The sequence below is a fragment of the Photinus pyralis genome, unplaced genomic scaffold (assembly GCF_008802855.1).
Source record: "Photinus pyralis isolate 1611_PpyrPB1 unplaced genomic scaffold, Ppyr1.3 Ppyr1.4_LG5, whole genome shotgun sequence".
NCBI lineage: Eukaryota > Metazoa > Arthropoda > Insecta > Coleoptera > Lampyridae > Photinus > Photinus pyralis.
This window is the reverse complement of record NW_022170596.1, coordinates 36,295,119-36,317,197: the sequence shown is the minus strand read 5'-3', so window position 1 is coordinate 36,317,197 and position 22,079 is coordinate 36,295,119. Positions and strand designations below refer to the sequence as shown.

General features: G+C 33.8%; 3 protein-coding genes across 6 annotated transcripts in view; 2 read left to right on the top strand and 1 right to left on the bottom strand.

Moving 5' to 3' along the window:
* Positions 1-762: 762 nt before the first annotated feature.
* LOC116172109 lies at positions 763-1,626 on the top strand. Its single transcript, XM_031489252.1, has 2 exons — positions 763-929; positions 979-1,626. The coding sequence occupies exons 1-2, from the start codon at positions 837-839 to the stop codon at positions 1,318-1,320; spliced, it is 435 nt and encodes a 144-aa protein (XP_031345112.1). The 5' UTR covers positions 763-836; the 3' UTR covers positions 1,321-1,626.
* Positions 1,627-2,610: 984 nt separating this feature from the next.
* LOC116172107 lies at positions 2,611-7,937 on the bottom strand. Of its 4 annotated transcripts, none has more exons than XM_031489251.1 (7): positions 7,647-7,937; positions 7,027-7,181; positions 6,670-6,977; positions 6,184-6,618; positions 5,693-5,855; positions 5,513-5,643; positions 2,611-5,386 (listed from the first exon to the last, which is right to left on the bottom strand). In XM_031489251.1, the coding sequence occupies exons 4-7, from the start codon at positions 6,265-6,267 to the stop codon at positions 5,051-5,053; spliced, it is 714 nt and encodes a 237-aa protein (XP_031345111.1). In that variant the 5' UTR covers positions 6,268-6,618; positions 6,670-6,977; positions 7,027-7,181; positions 7,647-7,937; the 3' UTR covers positions 2,611-5,050. The 4 variants fall into 4 exon arrangements, with proteins under 4 accessions (XP_031345111.1, XP_031345108.1, XP_031345109.1 ...); XM_031489248.1 differs by having other exon boundaries at positions 7,647-7,936; XM_031489249.1 differs by having other exon boundaries at positions 7,027-7,936.
* A 1,310-nt stretch (positions 7,938-9,247) lies between these two features.
* The window catches only part of LOC116170711 (protein big brother-like), a 49,675-nt gene continuing 36,843 nt past the window's right edge, over positions 9,248-22,079 (top strand). Inside the window, exons 1-4 of the mRNA XM_031487215.1 lie at positions 9,248-9,272; positions 9,336-9,423; positions 11,166-11,226; positions 13,194-13,382. Coding sequence (XP_031343075.1) covers positions 9,248-9,272; positions 9,336-9,423; positions 11,166-11,226; positions 13,194-13,382 — 363 coding nt within the window. The remainder of the gene's footprint in view (positions 9,273-9,335; positions 9,424-11,165; positions 11,227-13,193; positions 13,383-22,079) is intronic.

Genomic DNA, 22,079 nt, shown 5'->3' with positions numbered 1-22,079 from the left:
AAATGGGTGCGCAAATGCCGCCGTTGGGGGCGTGGTCTGAAGACAGATTTAATTAAATTTAACGTTGTCGAAATTCTGCTTTGTTCTTAATTATGGTTAATTAAAATTTGTCCCCTGTGAAACTATGCGTTCGGTTGTAATTGGAATTAAGTTTACCAATTTGCGCAAGCTGCTAGTAAATTATATTAAACTTAGCTGAAAGGATCGTTTTAATTGCTTCTTTTATAATTGACATATTTTAATTCACTTCATGAATATGCATTCAAGTGTTCTACGTGTATTCTTTACCAGAGGGTAAAACAATTCAAAAATTAAAAAATATTCTTAACAAGCGCAAAAGAAACAAGAAAATATAAATGTACATATAGGTACAGGTTAAAAATTAGTAAATACTAAAAATACGTAAACTCCACTCACTCCTCAAAAACATCAAAGTATTCTTTAGAGAATAAAAGACAGTCCCCTTCCGTTTCTTTTTATACATATGAAGTGAAGGAATTGACCTTACACCCTGAGGAATCCCATTGTATATCATTGTCGGAGTTACGTTTAAACCGAGGTTTAAACGATACGAGCCGGAGGTGAAGCTAGAAAAATATGCTAACGTCAGGAGCATGCACACTTTGAACTTTACCATGCATTAATTAGTACCTGCTCAATTAATCATTATAATCCTGCTTACCTTTACCTTTGTTTTATGGCCCTTTTACTTGTTTACCTTCTAACTGAGATAAGAATTCCGCTAAGCAAGCACATAAGTTACGATTCATTATGTGCTATATACCGTCGGTTCAAGAGATCGGTACCGTTATTGAAGTTTGAAAAATAGTGCCACCATGAAATCAAGTGTGTACCATACAAAGACGATGATTATTCTTGCATCTGTTGTCACCCTAGTATGTTCTCTTTCTGTACCCGAACCACGAAAAGTAAGCAGTGAGTACCTGTGAAAATGAAAAAAATTCGCATTTTTTGTAGGCACCGCCAGAGGTAGTAGCGAAATGGAACGAAATGGTAATGCCCTATCACGAACTTTGCCTAAACGAAACTCACATTGATCCCGAACCTATCATTCACATGCTGTCATATTACGCTACTATTCCAGAGGAAAGAGAAATTCATTGCTATTGGAAATGCTTCCAAGAACATGCAAAATTTATATCTAATGGAAAAGTTGATCTCGATTTTATGGTAAAGACCGCATACAATTTATCACGGGAGTTAGCAGAAAAATGCGTTGTACTAGGGGACGGTGAAACTGATCTTTGTCAAAAATCGTACATAATTGTTAAGTGCATAGTAATGGATGGGGTGGTATAAGTGTGTTGGTACTAGTGGCGTAGTGGGGTTTTATACTATTTTAGTAATTTAGTTACATTTATGGTGGGTTTCTACAATCATTATCATTAGTTTACTATCAAAAATCATTAAAAAATAGCCAATAGAAATAAAAATTTATTGCACGTTGCTAACCAACGAAACGTCTTGAGCTTAGTGAACTAATGATAATGATTGTACCTATAAACCCACCATTAGATTGCAATTCTAGGTAAAATATTTAGGGTCAACTCAAAAGCATTGTGTGGTACACGTATCTTTCCTAAATAAACGGAGAGTTGAAAATGTTTCGCTGGAAACCATAATCTCGACGAAAATTGGTATCTGGGTATCTACTTAGGAAAACTAAACGAAAAAATTGTTTACTGCAATACTTGGCACGACAACGAAGAAGTCGTTAGGGTTCTATAATTATTCCTACACGCAAAATAGACGATACAATAGAAGTATTGCGCTCCAATCAACTGCTAAAGTAGCATTATATACGTCTTTCGCTATAGAAACCGTTGCACGTCATTGATTTGTGTATCAATTTTAGACATATGCTGCAACACTGCAACATGTACAAAAAAAACAAGTGTGCGAAATCTATAGAAAACTTGTCTGAAATTGATTCATAAATCAATGACGTGCGCCGGTTTTTATAGCGAAAGACGTATACCTATAATTTACTAGCAGTTCATATTAGACCGGGAGGCAGCGTACATACACTGAGAAAAACGTTTCTTTTAACTTAAGAAATTTACTTTTACTTAAAGAAATCATTCTTTTAAATAGTGGCAAATAAATGTTTGTTTGGCGCAAAATCATTAATTATTTAACATCAGGCTTTCATTACAAAGAATACTTATTTAGACCAAAGAAACATTTCTTGATCTGTAGAGGTATAATTTCTTCTTACAAATAAATAATTTATTTTAAATAAAGTAAAATTTGTTTAACTCAAAGAACTAAAATTTTTTATCTAAAGCAAGAAATTCTTTATTCGAAAGGAGCAGTATTTTACTTCAAATATTTCTTATTTTTGAAATAAAAAAATATATTTTTTGAAACAAACGTAAGCATTTACGTGAAATGAATAGATAATTTAAAAATAAAGAAATCTTTTTTTAATCCAAAGATATTTTGAAAGAAATTCGGCGATGGAATAAAATTAAAGACAGTATGTATAAAGTAAGGTTTGTTTAATTATTTAATAACTGTAATACATATAACGGTTACAGTAAATGTAACAAAAAAAAAACATTATGTGACACAATGTGATACATACATTTTACCATCAGGTGTGGTAATAGCAATAGAAGGTACAACAGTATGTAAATCTTGAACTTCATAAACTTTGTAAATATTTAAGACTTCAAATATTCTATACGCATGAAAATGATACACATATTCACATGATAATAACTTACAAATAAAAATTGTTTCGCAGTTATGCATTAAAATAAAAAATATCTTATAAAATGAAACAGTCTCACTATTAGACACACAAACAATTTGATTGGGTTTATAAGTAATGCCATGAAGATTAAACCAACTAATTACACAACAAGTCTTGCCAATATATGACGGCAATAGATGTTGAAACGCTAAATAATCATTTAAATCGGACATGGATACATCATTCTCAGGTGCATGTGATATTTTATCGACAAATCCAGTGCCGCTTATAAAGCGAGAACACATTTTTAATTGGTGTTTGAAAGCCAAAGTGTACGTAATATTACGCTTACTGCATACATTTTTTGCTATGTTTTGATTCATAACGCATGCACCAAATATTTACCAATGGACCAAATTCCAAAATTAGGCGGGGGTAATGTACCAAGAAATGGTGCTTTGGCTTAAGATCTTTGAAATATTTCAAGTACAACTGGTGGTGTTCACTTATCAAAATATATAACATTGAAGCATGCTCGGGGAGTATAGAGGTACTCAAACATATTTCAATTATTTTCAACAATGTTAGATATCATTCCCAAAGCTCATTATCTTCTGGTATAAGATCACCAACGATTAAACTAAAATTTCGTACTAAGTTTAACATTTCTGCTGAAGACATAACGATACATCCTTTCCTTTAACGTTGATTTAATGAATTATACTGAAAAAAACGAATTCTATTATTTAAACTATTTAATGTGAAATATCGATCTTTGATAAATGTTGAAATGATTTTTGCCATATCATAGCGACATACACCTTCTAAAAGGTCATGCATTATATCGCATGCAGTATTTTTGGTTGGATGGAAATTAGGCAAACTATTAAAAACACACCTTTCTTTAATACCGCGAGAACATGTGGCGACATCAGTTTCATAATTTTTCTCATTTCGAGCGAGTTGAGTATCCTCCACTAATTGACTATGAATCAATTTTTTATCGGCAATGCAAAACCTACATGGGTAATTTGACGAAAAACTTTCATGGTAACCTAAAACGGAGTGAATCCCTAGGTTGTCCCCCACCAATAAAACTAGCGGGAAACAGATATTAATATTCTGTCCAGAATATTTAACGTTAAGTCCTGTATTTTCTAAAGTGGTTAATTCCGCTACTAACTTACTAAATACAGCATGATTTCCAAACGCAGTTTTATCATTGGCGTTAAATAACTGGACCAAAAATATATTATCTAGTTGTGAGGAGTATTGTGGAGGAATTACAGGTAAGGTGTAATAAACTGCCCCTATTTTATACACCCCGGCATGCGATCCGAGTGGATTAGACGATTCAAAATCGTCATAGTAAATTATTAATGGGAGCAAAATTTTGTTTGGTAACTTAGTTACAAGCTTCCGCCAATAGTTAGCTTGCATTAGATTTTGTATAGAATTCGAAGAAGTTTCTAAAAAGTGTTTGTATTCAAAAATTTTTTCCAAAACCCCAGGTAATTCCAAAAATGCTTGCAAGGTGTCGATCATACTAATAAATATACCTTCACTTTCTTTAATGTTTAAAATAATTTTATCGTTTTTTCTTAGAGTGTCAGTTAAAGTTCCAATTGCAAAACTTTGAGGCTTTATAAAATAATTACTTTTTTCAAAATATTTTATTCGCAGGTGCTCTGTCTTTAAGTCAAAGAAGGGGTTATCTAAATGATTAAATACTGCTTCAATTTCCTCAATTAGTTCTACTGGAGCATTTGTCATATACGGTTTAATTTTATTTTTAATCATAGTTATAAATCCTGTTGAAAATAGTTCTGCTGTATCATTAATTATTTGATTTATGTCAGTTCTGTTTAGGGACGCATTATTATGCAATTTAGATATAAAATTGATTACAGATAGCCTGATATTTTCATTTATATGGCGAGATGATATATCTCCGACATTTTCTAGAATTTGCACATCTGAGGGACCATTGCATTGCGGAACATTAGACAACGAAGCATTTGACTCGTGAAATTCGCTTAGCAAACTGACATTTGTGGTAATATTTTGATCATTTAGTCGCACGTCCAATTGTCCCTTATTAACACAAAATTTATTAAATTTGTGTTTATTAACAAGATGTTTCTTAAACATATGTAAATTTTGATATTGACGGTGACAACCAGACTCATTACATGAAAAGTGCTTAGCATCATTATGTTTAAATTTAATGTGTGTAAAAAGTTGGTTCACATTTATGCAAAACTTTTCACAAAATATACAATTCATGTTAACCTATAATCACGTTTATTCATAACGGTAAATGTGGAAAATTCAAAACTGATCCAAGGCAACAACTAAATCCATAATATATGGGACCACTTTGTCCCATTTTGTTTTAATTTTAAAAAGGCACAATTGCACCAGCATATATAAATGTTCACATTGAAAGGGGTAATATAAATTGCATGCATGAAATGCTTTAAAACAGATTTCAAATGCTCGCAAAGTGTCAGTAAAACGATAACGTACGCTATCCAGTACCAAATAAGCACAATCGATTTCGAGTAGAGATGGTCCCAAAATGATTATGTATGGTTGCACGGTTGCGTTGGCCTCTTTACCTGTATTAATTTTTTCTTCGATTAGTGCATCAATATCTGCCGGTATCTGAAAACCATATTTAGATTACACGGAGCCTATATAATGTAGACGTTTGTAATAAAATTATAGATTGATGTATGTGTTATGGTTACAACATGAAGGTTGATGATCTTAGAATGTCGGGCATATTACCTTTGCATGTAAAATCAGAGATTGCTGGCATTCTAATGTAGTTGCTTTCCAATGATCTTTACCTTTTCTTGATCTCCCTTTGGGAGGAACTAAATATGGTAGTAATAACAATTGAACTGCAGTTTTTGAACCTGAAAATTAAATGATAATAATACAATTATAAAATACAGAACCCCTTACTTTGATTTAATTCTTGATTTTCCAAGAGGTACAATAATTCCAAACCCGCCGTATCTTTGACAAAGTCTTTTTTGTTATTGAAAATAATTTGATAGAAATTTTCCCAATTATCCTGAAGTAACAGTCCTTTGTCTGGGAACAGCTTATCGAAATCAATGTCGATCTACAAAAAAAATGCGTATAGGTTTAAAACATTGGTAGCACAATTAATGTGAATATTTTCCCTGTGCCAATGCCATTTTTCTATTTTTCTTTCCGCACAACAGCGGTTAAGGAAGAATTTTTAAAACTTGTAGTTTTCGATCGCAGTTACCGAAAACATGTGTATGCATGTAAAAATTAGTTTCTATTTTTCTACAGCCTCCAGAGAGAAATGGCAAACAAGCAGTATTCACTATACGGAAATAACACCTCTACAAAATTTATGCATATTTTACTATCCATGTCTATGGATAATCTAATATGCTGTTTATGATTTCTTAAATACTTACCAAACTGAATCCTAATGTTGCCTTTAATGGCGGCCACTCTGTTAAAAAATCATGCACATTTTTTAAATCACAGTTGTGTCGCATATCAAATGTTACATTCCAGTGCCTGATTACATCACTCCATGGTTCTAAACGACATTTTAACCATTGATGACTTTCCTTTTTTTTATGGTTTCTGCTGCTGTATCATTAGTGACTTCGGGAGTACTTAGTTGTGTGGCACTTGAACTTGAACATGGAAGGAGGCCAGCTTCACGTAATTTTGTTCTACTGTTACGATATCGGTCCACCAATTTCCCTCGTGCTACTTGAGATCTACTAAATTTCGAGTTAATTTTTTTCACTGGTTTCACAAAGTAAATTTCGGCTTTTTCGGTTGGAAAAAGATTGATAATCTTCGAAGTCAACTCTTCTAAGTGCTCATTGGACAAGTAGCTAAAAAGACATTGTTCTGGAACTATTCGAATTCAGTAATTAAATAGTCACCTGCCATGAGTTTTAAAAATATGTGAAATTATCAAATCTACTAAAATAGTTCGATTCCTCCTATCTAATGTGTTATTATCTTTATACTGTTTTAGAATTATTTTTCCCATGCAAGACTCTTCAAGTATTGACTTCAAATTAAAATTTTTAGTTGGATTTATAAGTTTGTCAAATTCTTCTTCCCCATAAAATGTGGTAAGACTTGGATTTATAGGAACATATTGTTCAATTGGCAAAATGGGTTCAAGATCACTAGAGGTCGAGCAAACACTTGGAGTAGGAGTCACTGTTGTGCTAGAACTGTGGCCCTGCAAATATTTGAAAATTATGTACCGGTGTTTACTATATTTAACTTACGCTTGTTTCAAGATCAAATATTATATCACTATTAAAAATTTGTTTATAGTTGTTTAATTTTTGCATGAATTTGGCCAGTGTGCCAATTTTGGGAATTATACTTTTAATTATATCTGGTTGCAACAACAAAAGCGCCTCATGGTCAATATCGTTTTCTAAAAAAAGATTACAATACAAAAATAATGTTTGCAGATCTATAAACCTATGGGAATGAACAAAGATGAAAAAGCATATATTGCTCTAAGTAAACAGTATACGTTTTCCAATGAGCGTATCCCTATGTAAAAGAAAATTAGTTCTATTTGCGTGGACGTGTCTTTTTTTCGCTTACTTCACTGTAACGTACCTACATAATTAAAATTTAAATCATAATCAACTTCAACACACAATATCAAGACAATTGGTTATTTGATTTACAAATTACAATAAACATCTGTATTGAACAATGAGGTTTCTGAAGTCGCACAGTTTTGCAGTAGCGATTGAAAGCATTTTGTTAAAGTACTTCAGAAGTATACTGAAAAAAAGCAAAGATGATCAAGTAGGATTAGCCTGTTAACCGTATACCGTATGCTTAGGTATATAATTCTATATACGAATATCAAAGTTTGTTTACATACCTTTAAAAATATCTATTAGTGATTCAAAGCCCCAGTCTTTTAGCAGCTCGGATACATCCATAATAATTGAAATCAATCAAAATTACACCCAAACTTTTACACGTATAAGCCACAGTCGACTCGGCACTAAGAATGTAGGTTTACAGCGTACTTGCACCTCAAGTAACTTGTCTTGTTTTCAATAAAATAACCAACTTAGCAGTTTTATTTGTGGAACAGTGTTCATTCAAAGAAATTCTTTTGAAGCAAACAAAGGTATATTATTCCAAAGATGATTTATTTAAATGGAAGAAATGCATTCCCTAACATTTAAACGCACCGGATTATATTATTAAAGAAAACATATCTTTGGTCTAAATGCCGCGGATATACGTTTCTTTGAAATAAATAGATGTTTGTTTGAGCTGAAAATAATAACCAAAGGATTGAACATTTCTGGGGAAATAACATGATTCTTTTACACAAAATGCATGTTACTTACACCAAACAAAATACTTTGGTAATAAAGAAATAAGTTGGAAGAAATATTTTTATTAATTTAAAAGAAACGTTTCTCTCAGTGTAGTTAACATGCTGTACAATTATTAGAAACCTTCGTATAATAATGTAAGCAATAACATCTTCCTCATGTTTTGGTTCTACACTTCAAAAAGGTCTGCAAGCAGCAAAGATTGAAACGTCAAACTATAATTTTAGATGTGAACATTGTGATTCTGCAAAATAGTGTTAAGGCATAAAATGTCGATATGGGCTATTGAAATCGAAATTTGAAAGATGCACTCTTCCCGAGACTCTTCCCCTCTTGCTTACAAGCGGCTTAACGAATTTTTTGAGATTTTTAGCGATCAATTTTGAAATTTGAAACGATGCACGTACTGTTTTCTCAGATCTTGTATATCTTATTTCACTATAGATTCCAGGGGTTAAGGAACCACCTAGTGAGAGAAATGTATCTACATATACGACGAATTAGACTTAACTTACCTACTTACACCATCAGAAATACGTATTACCGTACCACTAGAACCGGTCGCTTAGATACGCAAGAATTGGACTGACTCAGTCTCTTGTGATACTTTTCTCAAATTTTTCACTTTTTGGACCTTCTAAACCCTGGTCTGGACCTTTTTGTAAAGCTCTTATAATTAATCAAGAAGAAAAATTCAAGATGTTGAGAAGACATTTAAGAAAATGGGAAGTAAGTCAGGTCTAGAAAAAGTGAAGAACAACCTTTTGCGAAAAAGTCCATGTCTTTGGATGAAAAATCAATATCCTGATTCTTTCTATAGCTCGCTGTTTATGGCATAATGACAATATAATGAATTTATTACCAACATTTCAAAATAGCACAGCTAAAGCTCATCAACGTGCTTTTCGCACCTTCCTTATTTACTCACAAAGTCTATCGAATTGGAATATTTTGTAATGAATGAGATAATGCAATGTCCCTTATGAACAGTGCGGCCTTTTTCGTAAGTTCAATGTGGTTCAGGACGAGATTTTGAATCTAAATTTTCCACCAAAGTTTTACACCAATGGAATGGAAGAATGGATCAATATTTATTTTTTTCGTATAGTATTGGCACCAGGCATTAATAAAAATGCGCCACAACACTCGCGGCAAAGGTACCAAAAATCGAATAGACTAATTTTAACCAAATGATCATTTGGGCTTTCTTGCTATTTTAGAGAGCGAATTATTAACTTTTCGCTACGCCGCCGTAGATAACCTCGACGCATCCCCGCGCAATCCCCAAATTCCAAATTTCATCAGGATGTAAGTTTCTTTATGTATGTAAAATCATAACTGGATTTACTGCATATTTAAACTTCGTCAGTGTATGGATAGTTTACAACAAATCATTTGAAAAAAAATACTCAGTTTATTTCAGTGTCTATTAGTATAATGCTAAACGTATAGCATATACATTTTTATTAATATAGGGCATCATTGCGGAAGTCCTTCAAAGAAGTCAGTAATTATTACGTAATACCTACCTACTTATGCATGTTTTATTATTAGAAAATGAACCATTCACTCTTATGCAGTTACGTTTTATATGGACTTTACCTCATCAGCTTTCAATTTTATAAGGTTAAATTAGTAAAGTATTGCAGAATTGGCTTGGAATATGTTTGAGCCTTCAAGAATTCATTTCTCTCTCCATATAAGCCACCTATGAAATGCTTTCCACAGTATCATTTTACATTTAGAACTACTGTTACTTTTTTTGGGGTAGGGATGTATGAAATTCTTTTCTAAAATTGTCTGGTGGTAGAACGCCTGAGACCAATTACAATAGCACCCAGCAGCTCCCCAACAAATTACTCTCCCTCATAGTGTGCGCTTGCAAAAATACGAATGCATCCGTAACATGCGAATGCAGATAGAATATTGCTCAATTCAAGCATACGCGGTAATTGCCCAGGCCTATAGGATGTGATAACAGGGACTTGTGTCACAACATAGACAAAAATCGAGACAAAAATCTACAAGAGAGGGTGCTATGCTTAAAGAGGACTGAATACTGAAGAATACTTTACTTTAAGGTCACATTTCTACACTTTTATTCAATATTACCATTGAAATCAGTTCATATTGGAACCATATTAGGAGCTTTTTCGCATAATATCGTTATTATGCTATTTGCGAATACAGCTACAAAATTTAGTTTCTGAAGTGACTGAATAGTACAGTCAAGTTGTCGCCGAAAAGGGAATATGGATACATTATTTAGGGTAGTTTCTAACTTTGGTTATGTTGTATGAGTTGGTACCAGGGTTGGTACACTAATGTTAAATTCAAGTGTTTGAATTCCTCCCACCTCCGCTCATTTGCCATTTTAAAAAAACTGCTAAATGTTTCCTATTTTTCCGATTTTTTCAAAATATCTCCTAAGCTGACAAAAATTGTGCTTACATAATCAATACGATTTACAATTTATGAATTTCTCTCCTCCCCAAGGCATTTTTTTCTTAATTTTAACATCAATTAACTTTCCAAGTTTGATCTCCATGGTTAATTATTCTCCACATTTTGTGAGAAAAACATCAAAAATGAAACTTGAAAGGAACGCGAGGGCAGCTGAAAATGGCTTATTTGAATGTTATTTGAGAAACTTATGAGAAAATTATGGGGAGCTTGGACGAAATTCAAGGGAAAATTAAAAACACATAACGACAAATTCGAGGAACATTTAAAGAAGTAAATGGATTTTAAAAAACTTCGTAAGGAACTTGAAACGGCTTTTACTTGATTGCATTATTGGCTCGATCGGTACATGCTCACACATTTAGGATGACGTATAACTATGACATAATAAGACATACGATAAGAGTCGTAGTGGTTCTAGATAGAATAATGTAGGTAAATAATTAGACCCGTTTAACAGACCATAATAAACAAGTTTTGGGAGATAATATTTAAAACCAACAAGGCAATGCCATCAGTTGCTTCTTGACCGCGAGCGTGAATGATTTAATTTCGTACCGTTTCTACTTCTAATCTGATTTTGCGAGGCTGAAAAGTGACCACGGGGACTGGTACAAAAATGTGGTGAAGTATCATCGAAAAGGCAAGGTTAGATTTTTGTTTTCATTTAGGAAGTTTTTTAAGTGCATCGTATTGAAATAAAAATATACACAGTTCGCAAAGACTCTAAAATTTTTGGTCTTCTTTGATTGAATTTCATCAGGCATTTGCAAATTTAAGTCTAGCCCAAACGCAATGGTTTAGAGTGGTCCAACTTTCCGGACTGAGTCAGAGTCTTCAACTGTATCAATCGCGATAAATAAATTGCCTTAAATACGCACTTATACAATTTATAGTTTGCAAATTTTTACCCAAACCCAAAAGCAAAAAGTAATTGTTTGCTAAAAGTACGAATTTAGGACGCATCATAAATATGGTGTCACTATTTCCCCGTCGACGTTTCGACACTTTCGTTCTTGACATAATCATGTCTCAGGCTAGAATAATTCAAAGATATACTATTCCGTTTCTGTTTTGCTGTTGAACTACTGCCGAGAAAATCCCCAGTGTAGGTACTAAATGGGCATATGACAAATATACTTGTCCTTTGTGTTTCTGCTACAGATGTCTCAAGTTAACCCTTAATTACAAATTTGAATTTTGGAAATATCTTTTTTTTTAATCGTTTTTGGTCGTTTGTTAATTGTTTAACGTTTCTGATACTACACAGGGGTCGAAAATTTAAGGTGTAAAAAATGTACAAATTTAGTGTGGTCTGAGTTGTATTTTTCTAACCTCAACAAGCAATGGTTTACATCTACAGAATAACATGTTTTGCTACTGAAATTGGTGCATATTGCATAATTAACGATTTGGCATGGCTTTGTCAAAACCGTTTGGTAGTTTTCCGTCTGAAATTGGTCCATAAATATAAAGATCAAAAGTTGGTGGAAAATGCGTTGAAGAAGGGTTATCCTAAACGTAGAGGTAAAAGGTTCTTCATTTAGTTGCTGCAATTTGCATCAAGGATCAAACTTACAGCAAATAGAGAATGTTGTACACACTGCCTTTAGAAAAGAAGAATGTTCAATAGGGATTGTTTAGGTCCAAAAAGTACGCTCAATCCATTTCAACAAGGTGTCGTTTCTCTTTTGTTACTCATATAAAGTACTACCTAAGTACTTCATAAATTAGATTAGAGCTATATAGGTGTGAACATTTGTTAAAATAGAAATTGCATTTTCATTAAAAAGCATTTAATGCTCAAGGGTGATCGATTTGTGTCAAAAGTAGGCTGATTTCAAACCTAAAATTTTCTTACTTAGGTATATATAAAGAACTTAGGTACCGCCATATTTAATAAATTTGCAGGGTAGGTGTGATTTACCTTTATGTTTAATAGGGTGTAAGGTATAATGAATTTCATTTTTCTTAAAAAGGACTTAATGTTCAAGGGCACTCCCTTTGAGCAAAAAAGTAGGTTTATTCCAAACCGCATTTAAACAGAGTGAAATTTTCCCCTTTTCGAACATATATACCCTTAATAAATGTGAACGATATGTGTGATTTTTTCTAAAAGTGGGTGTATCTTTAATGACTTGCACTTTCTTTAGAAAGGATTTAATGTTCAAGGGGGATCAGCAGTTTGAAATTGAGTTTGCATGAGAGTGTTACAATCAATATCTAATACATTTTAAAGCAATACTTAGCAGATATCGTCGAAAATGACATGTGAAAGGTAGGTAGTTTACGTATACGTAGTATTGAATAAATGTTTACTATATGCGCAAATTCGTGATAAAAATAACCTTCTACCTATTTAAGGAAATTCAATTCATTCAGAAGGGATGTTAGGATTATACCTATTTGTTTTGTGAAGAAAAAGGTTTTTCGCATTGTTTGAAAGCAAAATTGCACCTCCACGCTCGCCTCTACGTTCCCTTTACGGGTGGAATTTTTTTTCAATAAAGAGCTGTTGATGGCAATGTATATTTCGATTTGTGCAAAAATGTTTACCTATCGTTTTATCGCGCTACCAGACTAGAAATTGTTACTTATTCTTTTTATTTTTACAGGTACGATACACAGGATACAGAGACCGGCCGCAAGAAGAAAGACAAGTACGTTTCCAAAATGCATGTCGCGAGGGCCACACAGAGATAGCATTCGTAGCAACCGGCACAAATCTTCAACTCGTCTTCGCACCCCCTTCAAATTCCTACATGCAAAACAGAGAATGCGACTTCGACAAAGAACCCGGAAAGGTGAGTGTGCATTGAAATTGATAATTATAGAAATTTTCTGGGACAAAATGGCGTAGTATAATAGTTTTGGCGGCGTCCAATAGCGTCGCGGCGCCTTTATTGATCCGACGCGGTCGCCATTCTAAATATACACTCGCACATAACAATACGGCTATTAGGCGAGGGAAATACAGTTTTATCAAAACGTTTCGACCTTCTACTGATAAGGATATCGCGATTTGCTAATATGTTATTAATGTTCATAGAAACTATGGATTTGGGGAATTTTTCGGATACACTTCAAAAAATGTTTCGCGACAACTGCGACGCGGTTTACTTGCACTTATAATTAACCTCATGTTACAGATAATTAAATTCTTGTTAAAAGAAGTTGAAACCTTTGCGTGTTTTGTTAAGAGGCGTCTGCCACGCGAGCGCCATATGGGCCCCCATTTCTTGGTCCGTTTCTTTTCGTTCTGCTGCGCCGACATGCACGCGTCCTTTTGTATTGAACTAATTAAAACCCTTCGTAATTGCCGGTCGAGCATGCAAAGATTCCTTTCGATTTTCCGAACCTATTATTATACGGCTCGTTTATGTGTAAGTGCCAGTTTTTGTTGCTTTAAGTTTCCAGAAGTCGAATATGGTGTAATTTATCGAAAGTACCTATAAGGTGGGAAATATCAACACAACACCTCCCTTAATAGAAGGGTCTGTGACCTTATATTTTTTTCTTAGATTCAATCTTGGACCTGCTATAAACACAAAGCTTGCCGCCACAAGAAATTGTGCGATGGACGAGGTATTGTTTCGGCACCTCTTTCTAAAGTAAACGGTTTCATTCATAATCTTCATTCAGCATCGCAATGGAATTTTTTTATTCCTGGTGGTCTGATAAATAAGTTTTTGTTGTAATGCTTAATTTATTTGGGGGTTCGCATTACTTTAATTTTAGTTACTCTATCATTCTTTAATCGGAAACTTCAACTTATGACTGTAATTTATAACACTTTATTTATATACTTACAATGGAATGTATAATTAAGTTGTTTTCGAAAACTCAAAAACCGAAGAGTTATGATATGTTCGGTGGAGTTGGAAAGCCCGGAAACCCCGACTTTTTCAACTGAGACATTTCTACTTAAGCTAGAAAATTCTTTCCTGCAAAGTCAAAATTACCATTTAAAATTATATCTATTAGGTACCTATGCTCATAATGTCGTACAGGGTGCATGCAGACCCTGTACTCAAATCTCGGGGACCAACTTGCCTCTCAGCTCTCACTTTTTTTACAAAATACGGAATAAGCAATAATTATAGCAATAAATTGTTCTCGATGCATATTGGATTGTGCCGTTCAAATTGTGGAGTTTGTTAGTGTTGCAAATACGAAAAAATTGGATATATATCTACCTACGAGTTTATTGTTCTCACAGATTAAATTCAGAGGTCTGGTTACAACACGAATTTTTTTATGTAACTGATGGCAATTGGTAAGAAAGAGAAAAGTATGAAATTGCAGGGGGGGGGGAGACATGTGTTGCTATTATGGTATTATCGTTCCTGCTGGGATGGTTCCTCATCAAGCAAAGATCATTTATGTCTCTAATGTCTCCATACAGTTCAATTACGTGGATTAGTAAAATAATGCAGCTTTACATTTACAATGCAATCAGGAAGTCAACCAGGAACAAATTTCGAAAGAGGAACAAATTATAATTATCATTTATTTTCGTAAATTAAAACTAATCTTGTCTTGATGTAACTACATATTGCAATTTACGCTAAGAAAATAATTAACTAAAAGCATAGACTTGTTTACTCTATGCTAAAAGTAATTACCTATCTAACTAAATGTATGTACACAATATTATGGAATATTATTAGCTGGGTCGGCTTTCAAAATTCTTATGTTGCATACAGTGTGCCAGTTGTGGACATTGGAAATATATCAGAAACTTAAAATAATATAAACAAGTTAAAGAAGTAATCGTAAACATTACCACACATTAATAGTATTTTTCCGAAAAATTTCGTTACCTAAGCCAAATTCATTTTCAACTATTGAACCAAAATGGAGACGTTGTTATATACAGTGAGCGGTCAATATGGAACAAGTTCATTTAAAAATTAGTTGTTGGGTTTAAAAAAAAACTGACACTGCACTAAAAAGAAAATACACAGGGTTCCGTCAAAAATGAGTAAGTTGATTTTTTTAATAGAACAGTATTTTTTAGAATCCATTTTCGAATTATTTTTATTATGCGTAGAATTTGACACATTCGAAAGTGGATTTAAAAAATACTGTTCCATTAAAAAAATCAACTTTCTACTTTTTGATGAAACCCTGTAAATTTTCACTTTAGTGCAGTGCAGTTTTAAAACTAACAACTGATTTTTAAATGAATTTGTTTCATATTTTAGCCGCTCACTATATATTTTTTGTGCTGTGTCTTCCATTCCATTCGCTTTTCTAAGAAGCACCTTCAGTTAAAATTGCAGAAAATATGGTTCACAAATAAGAAAGTTATTTTTATTTTCGGACACGTGATTTCAATTTGGTTCTATAGAAAACTACATCTATCCTTAAGAGTCTTCTGTACGTACTGCACCCAATGTAAATTTCCATAAGAGCGCCCGCCAGTAAAACTCAAGTTGCTTTAAAAAAAAAAGAATTTTTTAAGAACTATTTTATAAATTTAAATCTTTATCTACCAAATGTTCGGACTATTTTTTTTAAGTTTATATCAACTGAATACCGACTGTTTAAAGATGAGATGTTTTGCACCGATATTTGCGCTAATCTATTTTATTATCTTACTCACGATCATAGCATTTAGCCGTTTTCTCCATCAAACAGAGATTTGGATTAAGATTTTGGGTTTCTTTGGTTCAAAGTTATAGGTAAAACTGACCAAGCTTGGCAGAGTTCAAAGTGACAGTTTAATTAAAAAAAAATATTTACAAGCGCTATTTAGCGATTCTACGTTAATACAGGATAAATCCGCGAAGTAATCTATGAAAAAATCGGAGCCCTTCCCTTTGATACATTATTAGTTTAGATTATTAGGGGAACATATTGGCATTATTAAAGTGTTTTACACGGACGGACGAACGGACAAACATTAAATGCTATAAAAAGTATCTGGGGATCGTAACTAACAGTTATAACGAACACAAACAGGGCGGACAAAAAGACGGAGAACCATACAAAACTACTATACCATCAAAAAATAATTGCTGTCTAGTTACCTTTGGAATTTTTGTTTACAAAGGTGACTCGACGTCAATCCTTTTTTGATCGTCCGTTATAAAGGATCTGAGTATCCTTAATAAACTATGAAATGCATGCCTTTTTTTCAGTAAAGCTTAAAAGATATATTTTACTGGTTGTCGATCCATCCTAAAATAGCCTAATTGAAATGATACACGGACATATTATTTAATACAGTGATTCAAAGTCGATCGGATGTTTGCAGCCTGTTTTAAGCTTACCTATTCATCGTTGATTTAGGTACATGTAGTTTTTATGACACCAAATATTTTTTTAACAAACTGCCCAGTTTTGCCTCGTGGTTATAGCACACTTGCAATAAATAATGCAGTGTGGTGCAAATGAAACATCTTTATTTATAAATCTTACTGGTGACATCACCACGCTCGCATAGCTTTTTTCCATTTTTTTGATGTACCACATGCACATTTTATTTTGTCGTACAGCAAATTACTGCTCTTTTGACATATCCTAAAAAACATATACTTAGGCATTGCGCTTGTAAAACAAACATTGCATAGATTTTCGGTTGATCCAGAAGTGGTGCCCGAAGTTTCAATGTTCGATCGGATAGAGCGTAATACCACATATAAAATCATATTTGACAAATTTTTCATATCTCGCCAAATAATAGAGATCTCGAGGTGATCCTCTTATCTAGAACGCACTGTATATAAATCGTTCTCCTAAAATGACCGCTGTAGGACATGATGAATATATTCCTTTAACTTGATATTCTGTATATGTATTTCTATCTTTTTTCATCGTACAAATTCAACATAGCGTCTCTGGAATAATTCGGATTTTGGGTAAAGCTTTTTTGTCACACCGATACATATGCTATAGAGTGGAAATTTAGTTGGTTTTTACCATTATGAGATCTGGACGTGATGAAAATCCAAAACACGTTTCCGAGTTTTCGGGATTTCGACTGTGCATCTACAGTACAACTTCTGGACGAAATTCTTTTTATTTCACCCTGCGAGCAAAAGTATCACTTTCGAGCAAATCGACACCTATACGCATTAATAAGCGTTATGTTTTCCCGCCAGATCTATTTTCGAACAGATGCATGAAAACAGATACATTGAAAATAAGACCGGTATAACATTGCGTATCGAATACCGTAGCTCATCGATCTGTAAGTAACACAAACTGACATATTACTTTTGCTTGTTACACCCTGTAAAATCTTCGGACCACCCGGAATACGCATCGTCCCTATGTGTACGGTACACAAAAACGATTATCTCTGTGTAAATGCTTGTGAAAAATCGCGTACATGCCATATCCAATTATGTTACCGTGCCTCCTTTACTGACCGGCTTCTTTACGTATGTTTGTGAAAAATGCGTGCACGACAACCTTGTTCGAATATTTAGCATAATAACAACACCCCAAAGGGAAACGGAAAACCACCGAAAACGGATCTGTTATTTTAACCACAAAATTGATATTGTACGTTATCGGTGTTTTCAACCTGGTTTTATTTTTATTAACGTAATTACGTGTGACATATGGATTTTTTTTATGCGTACATAAGGGGTTCGGATATAACGGAAGGGGTACAAGGGCGTTAAACTGCCGCTTCCAAGTGGTAAGAATGACAAATTGCAACGATATTAAACTGGAAACATCGTGTACATCTCCTTTGTCTGATTAATGATGCGTCCCAGGTGATGCGTTTTACAAAGGGGGTAAAACACTTTATACAATACGAACGGCTCAGCTCAAGACTCACAATCTGGCCCGTTCGTATTAAATGATTGTTTACGAATTGGTAGCAGACCGCTACCAAATAAACTGAAATGACAAGAAAAACCACCGCCGATTATTTGGACAGCGTTAACTGTAATGATGCGTCTATCTGTATAGTAGTAAAGGCGCCTGGCTGCCTATAAAACGATTTTACAGTTATTTATAAAGACAGGGTATGGCAGACTTACAAATAAACACAGGTTTATAGTGCACAATTTGAGCTTTGAAGAAACCGCACTTTGTTGGTATGCGCCGTTATGTCCGTCAGACAAATGCCGTGACCCATCCTGCTACAATTGTAACAAAATCAATATGTACGAAAAAATCTCCCGTTACTCCACTCTTGAGAGAATAAACCTCAAAGCGTCTGGTTTTAAAAATTATATGCCGCAATAAAGTTTTAACGGGCATAGTTTCGTAGTTTATGAAAACGGGCGCGGGTAAAAATTCTTTTTAGATTGTGTTTACACGTTCATCGTAAATTGGAGTTATGCGGAAGTTGGCCTTTGTTTTGCGTGGTTTGTTCAGAAACTTACCAAAATAAATCGAGACTGAAAGATTTACGCTAAGCAAGTTCATTTAAATCTGTATTGAGTGAGCAGGCACTCAATTTTAACAGTAAAAAGAGTAAATAGGAAATTGGTATTTACACTCTATAACTTTTTAGATTCGTATTTCGTACAGTTGTAAAAGTTAGACGTACCTAATAGCTTAGTGTAAAGAATCTTTACACTATGCTAATAGGGACTAGAAGATTTTGAAGAAAGCTCAAGCTTTTTCTGGGAGTGATGAACTTTGAAGAAGATACAGAAAATTGTGTTTTGTGACATAAAAAGGCGACTTCAAGCATATGTTTTTAATAAAAAAAACACACAAAAAATTAATGAACAGAATGACCAAATATTTTGAACATACTCACTTTGGTGTATCCAATTTTAAGACCAGAGATTTGCTATCAAGTTTAAATCTATCAGGTTTAAATTTTGCACAACTCTTGTGTAGATAAAGCTCATTTTTTTAAAAACCGAAATAGCTTAATAAATGTTTGGGTTATGAGGTATGGAGCATGCTATATTTATCGACGTTTACTTTCTTGGTAGATGATTAATGAGAAGGGGCTCATTACACGTAAACATTTAGATGCCGCATGGCATACATTCAAAATCTATGCTATATAATGCAAGAAGGATGAAGTCCTTAGAGAAATTGTCTGAAATATTGCATTTTCCGTCTCTAGGTACCTTCCTCCAGGCTGTCTCGTCCTAACGTTCCACTTACCCTTTATGAGTACCCTCTTCAGACACGTTTTCAAGATATTCGCTTTTACCTCACCAATAGATATGTCTCGTCCAGATGATTCACTTTGCCTTTTCGCTCTTAAAGTTTTGGTATCACGAATCATCACAATCTGTTCTTTAGATATGATGAATTTTATCCGATCACGATAAGGAGTCGAGAAGGACTATGGTTGGTAAAAATTCATTCCTTTCGATTCAGACTGGTCAAATATTCGAAAATAGTCTTATACACGGCAATTTCTGCGCTCAAATCTCGGGCGTCAACTTAACTCTCAGCCCCCACGTATTTTACAAATCTAAAATCAGCAATGCAGTGCACATTTTAATAATAATGTTTATTTACGGGAAAAAAATTTCCTTACTTATATACTGCGACATTAAATATTAACAAGTAAAAAGATTTTCGCCCTAAGGCAAGTAACTTTAGAGCATTTATCAGATTTCCCAAAAGGCTATGGCTTTGTTTTTCTTTACTGAAAGCATAGGTGGTTAACATTTCAAAGAAATATCTTCATATAACATAAATAAGGAATTTGGCACTGCGCATCATAGACTGCGTATGCGCACTTCTAATGTTTACAGTATGAGATATGTTTGTCTTTAACAGAAGCATCTGTGATTAAAGTTAAAAAAATATATTAATAAATATAGTAATTCGATGTAGCTTTGCTGGTTTGTGATAAGGAAACTCCACTTATGAACCGTACGGTTCAAGCTTCCGTAAAAGTAAGCGGTTCTTTGAGTATGCGGTGCCGCAATTGAATTAGATATTATTAATATGTATCACAACTTTGGCAAATAAAATGTTTAAAACCACTGAGCTTAACGCAAAGCTGTAGCAAATATACTGTAAGAAAGCTGATATTGCATGTGCACATTAATCGTCAAGATTTTTCTTGGTTCAGCTGCCAGAGCGATAAGCGACCGAATTCAAAAAGAACAGTCATCGGCAAACAGGCAACACTTGCTGTCAATATCCCTAACAATATCATATACAAACAAGGTGAAAAGTAACTGTCCCCAGACTGACCCTTGCGGTACTCCTGAAAATACGCCCACCATGAGCGACGAACAACCATAAGATTTGGTATGTTGAGTCCCTGGTTGGGTCCTTCTAGTTGAATAGCTTACAAGTAGCTAAAGTTAAAGTAAATCATACAGTGAGTGACCTGAAAGTCCATATGCACACAATTGGTGTAGCCATATAGAGTGATATCGAATGTCTTTCTAAGATATGTATACAGTGATATTTATTAAGAAGTAGACATAGGGATTGACGCGTATTGTTTTCCCCTATATGTCTACTTTTATAAGACAAAATCGCTTCTGAAGGGCTCCTATAATATTATTATTATTATGGTCGGTGTTTCTTGTGAGAACTCAGGTCTAGCCTGGTTAACTAATCGCACGGATTAAAATCAAGTAACGATTAGTGTCTGTGTCTGATGAAGTTATGTAGGGTCCTTAAAAAAAAAAAAAAATCACACACGTACATTGGACATCTAGGGATAGTATGTAATTCGTACTTACCAACATACCTATTGATGGGCACAATAGCCAACGCTATCAGGAAAGAGGAAAACAAAAGGAAACAAAAAAATCATTATAATAATTCCTGTAATTTTATTAAATGGAGTTTATTGTGTAAGTGTTTCTTTGGCTTTGCGTTTGGGTTGAATACGAGTGGGTTGTGATAACGTGGTGTGTTTTTGTGAAGAAGGAGTTTTGTGTTTTTTAATTGTATTTATGGTGTTTCTTTGTTCCTGAGGTCGTATTTGTGAGGTTGCTTGGGTTTTTGGTGGAGATATTGCAGTATTTTGTGAGCCTGTGGTGCTGTTAAGGTTTTTGCGTTTCGGTTGTATACGAGTGGGTTGTTTCTGAGAAGAAGGAGTATTGTGTTTTTTAACTGTGCTAGGGCGTGTAACTTTATTGGATGGACCTGTCTTTGTAGTACATGTTGCGTTACTTGTGTTTATGGTGTTTCTTTGTTCTTGAGGTTGTATTTGTGAGGTTGCTTGGGTTATTGATGGAGATATTACAGTATTTTGTGAGCTAGCTATTAGTTATTATTATTATTGTCGGTGTTTCTTGTGAGAACTCAGGTCTAGCCTGGTTAACTAATCGCACGGATTAATATCAAGTAACGATTAGTGTCTGTGTCTGTGTCTGGTGAAGTTATGTAGGGTTCTAAAGAAAAATAAAAAAATAAAAAATAAAATAAATATTCACACACTCACATTGGAAATCTAGAGATAGTATGTAATTCATACTTACCAACATAGCCATTAATGGCCCCAATAGTCAACGCTATCAGGAAAGAAGAAAACAAAACAAAAATATCATTATAATAATTCCTGTAATTTTATTAAATAGAGTTTATTGTGTAAG

Excerpts from the sequence above, each read along its gene's own strand:
- LOC116172109 (XM_031489252.1), top strand. The coding sequence starts at position 837 with ATGAAATCAAGTGTGTACCATACAAAGACGATGATTATTCTTGCATCT. Across the intron at positions 930-978 it reads CTGTACCCGAACCACGAAAA|GCACCGCCAGAGGTAGTAGC; the intron begins GTAAGCAGTGAG and ends CATTTTTTGTAG.
- LOC116172107 (XM_031489249.1), bottom strand. The coding sequence starts at position 5,005 with ATGAATTGTATATTTTGTGAAAAGTTTTGCATAAATGTGAACCAACTT.